Here is a 1,612-nt window from a genome sequence, read left to right on the forward strand (position 1 = left end):
GGGTCCTTGAAGGACACAGAGGCACGGAAGAGTTGGGTCGGGAGGGTCCTTGAAGGACACAGACGCACAGAAGAGTTGGGTCGGGAGGGTCCTTGAAGGACACAGAGGCACGGACGAGTTGGGTCGGGAGGGTCCTTGAAGGACACAGAGGCATGGAAGAGTTGTGTTGGGAGGGTCCTTGAAGGACACAAAGGCACAGAAGAGTTGTGTTGGGAGGGTCCTTGAAGGACACAGAGGCACGGAAGAGTTGTGTTGGGAGGGTCCTTGAAGGACACAGACGCACGGAAGAGTTGTGTTGGGAGGGTCTTTGAAGGACACAGAGGCACGGAAGAGTTGGGTTGGGAGGGTCCTGAAAGTTCACAGAGCCATAGAATGGGTTGGGACAGTCCTTGAAGGTCATAGAGGTAGAGAAGGGGTTGAGAAGGACCTTGAAGGTCATAGAACAATAAAAAGGGCAGGGTTAGAAGGGTCACTGAAGATCAAACAAGCATGGAATTACAGTATGACTTGAGTTGGAAGGGTCCTTAAAGATGACAAAGCCATAGAATGAGCGGGGTTGGAAAGGTCCTTAAAGGTCATAGAATCATGGAATGACTGGGTTGGAAGGGTCATTAAAGATCAAAAAAGCATGGAATTACAGCATGACCTGGGTTGGAAGGGTCCTTACAGATCAGAGATCCATAGGATGGGTTGGGTTGGGTTGGAAAGAATCCCCCAGCCCCACCTTGCCGTGGGCTGGCTGCCCCCCAGCTCAGGCTGCCCAGGGCCCACCCACAGCCTCGGGCACCTGCAGGGATGGGGCACCCACAGCTCCGGGCAGCAGTGCTGGGGCTGCACCGCCTCTGGGTGAAGGATTTCCCCGCATCTGACCCCAACCCGCCCTCTGTTGGGTTCAACCCATTCCCCCATGTCCCATTGCCCCCATATGATCACCCAACGAGGGGCAGCCCCCACACCACGTACCAGCAACCGCGTCGTTAGAGCGTGGGGCGAAGGAAGATTTCCTACAAACAGAAGGAAAATGGCATAAGACAGCACCTCCCCCCCGAGCCTGAGCAGATCAACCTCTCCTGCACACCCGTACCAACCGTTGAGGTCGTATGGGATCAGGGATGCGTTCCCTCCCTCCTCTCGTTTCTTCACGGACAAATGCATGAGGCTCTTGCAGATGGGGGTCAGCGCGTTGGTGAATTGCATGGGGGTGATGAACTCCAGGAGGTACGGCCACAGCACCTGCGGGGGAGTGGGGGATGCAGAGCCCACAGCAGGACAGGAGTGGGGAGATGCCAGCTCCAGGGGTATTCGCAGCATCGTGGAATTGTTAAGGTTGGATGAGACTTCTGAGGTCACCAACCCAACGTCAACCCACCCCACCGCAGTCCTAAATAGACCTACAGAGTCATTAAGGTTGGAAGAGACCTGCAGGATCATCCAGCCCAACCCTAACTCACAAAGCCAGGCTGAGGGAGCTGGGCTCGTTCAGCCTGGAGAAGAGAAGCTGCGGGGTGACCTCAGTACAGCCTGCGGGACCTCAAGGGAGCCTGCAGACAGGAGGGGATCAGCTCTTGGAAAGGGGAGAGAACAGCAGGACAGGGGAATGGTTGGAAGGTGA

General features: G+C 56.1%; 1 protein-coding gene across 1 annotated transcript in view; it reads right to left on the reverse strand.

The window, feature by feature from the left end:
• Positions 1-1,612, reverse strand: part of LOC100550063 (maestro heat-like repeat-containing protein family member 1) — a gene marked incomplete at its 3' end in the record, with an annotated part of 31,449 nt that overhangs the window by 17,671 nt on the left and 12,166 nt on the right. The window contains exons 13-14 of the mRNA XM_010728112.3: positions 1,089-1,233; positions 964-1,004 (exon numbers count right to left, since the gene is read on the reverse strand). Coding sequence (XP_010726414.2) covers positions 964-1,004; positions 1,089-1,233 — 186 coding nt within the window. The remainder of the gene's footprint in view (positions 1-963; positions 1,005-1,088; positions 1,234-1,612) is intronic.

The sequence above is a fragment of the Meleagris gallopavo genome, unplaced genomic scaffold (assembly GCF_000146605.3).
Source record: "Meleagris gallopavo isolate NT-WF06-2002-E0010 breed Aviagen turkey brand Nicholas breeding stock unplaced genomic scaffold, Turkey_5.1 ChrUn_random_7180001954424, whole genome shotgun sequence".
In the NCBI taxonomy this organism is placed as follows: domain Eukaryota; kingdom Metazoa; phylum Chordata; class Aves; order Galliformes; family Phasianidae; genus Meleagris; species Meleagris gallopavo.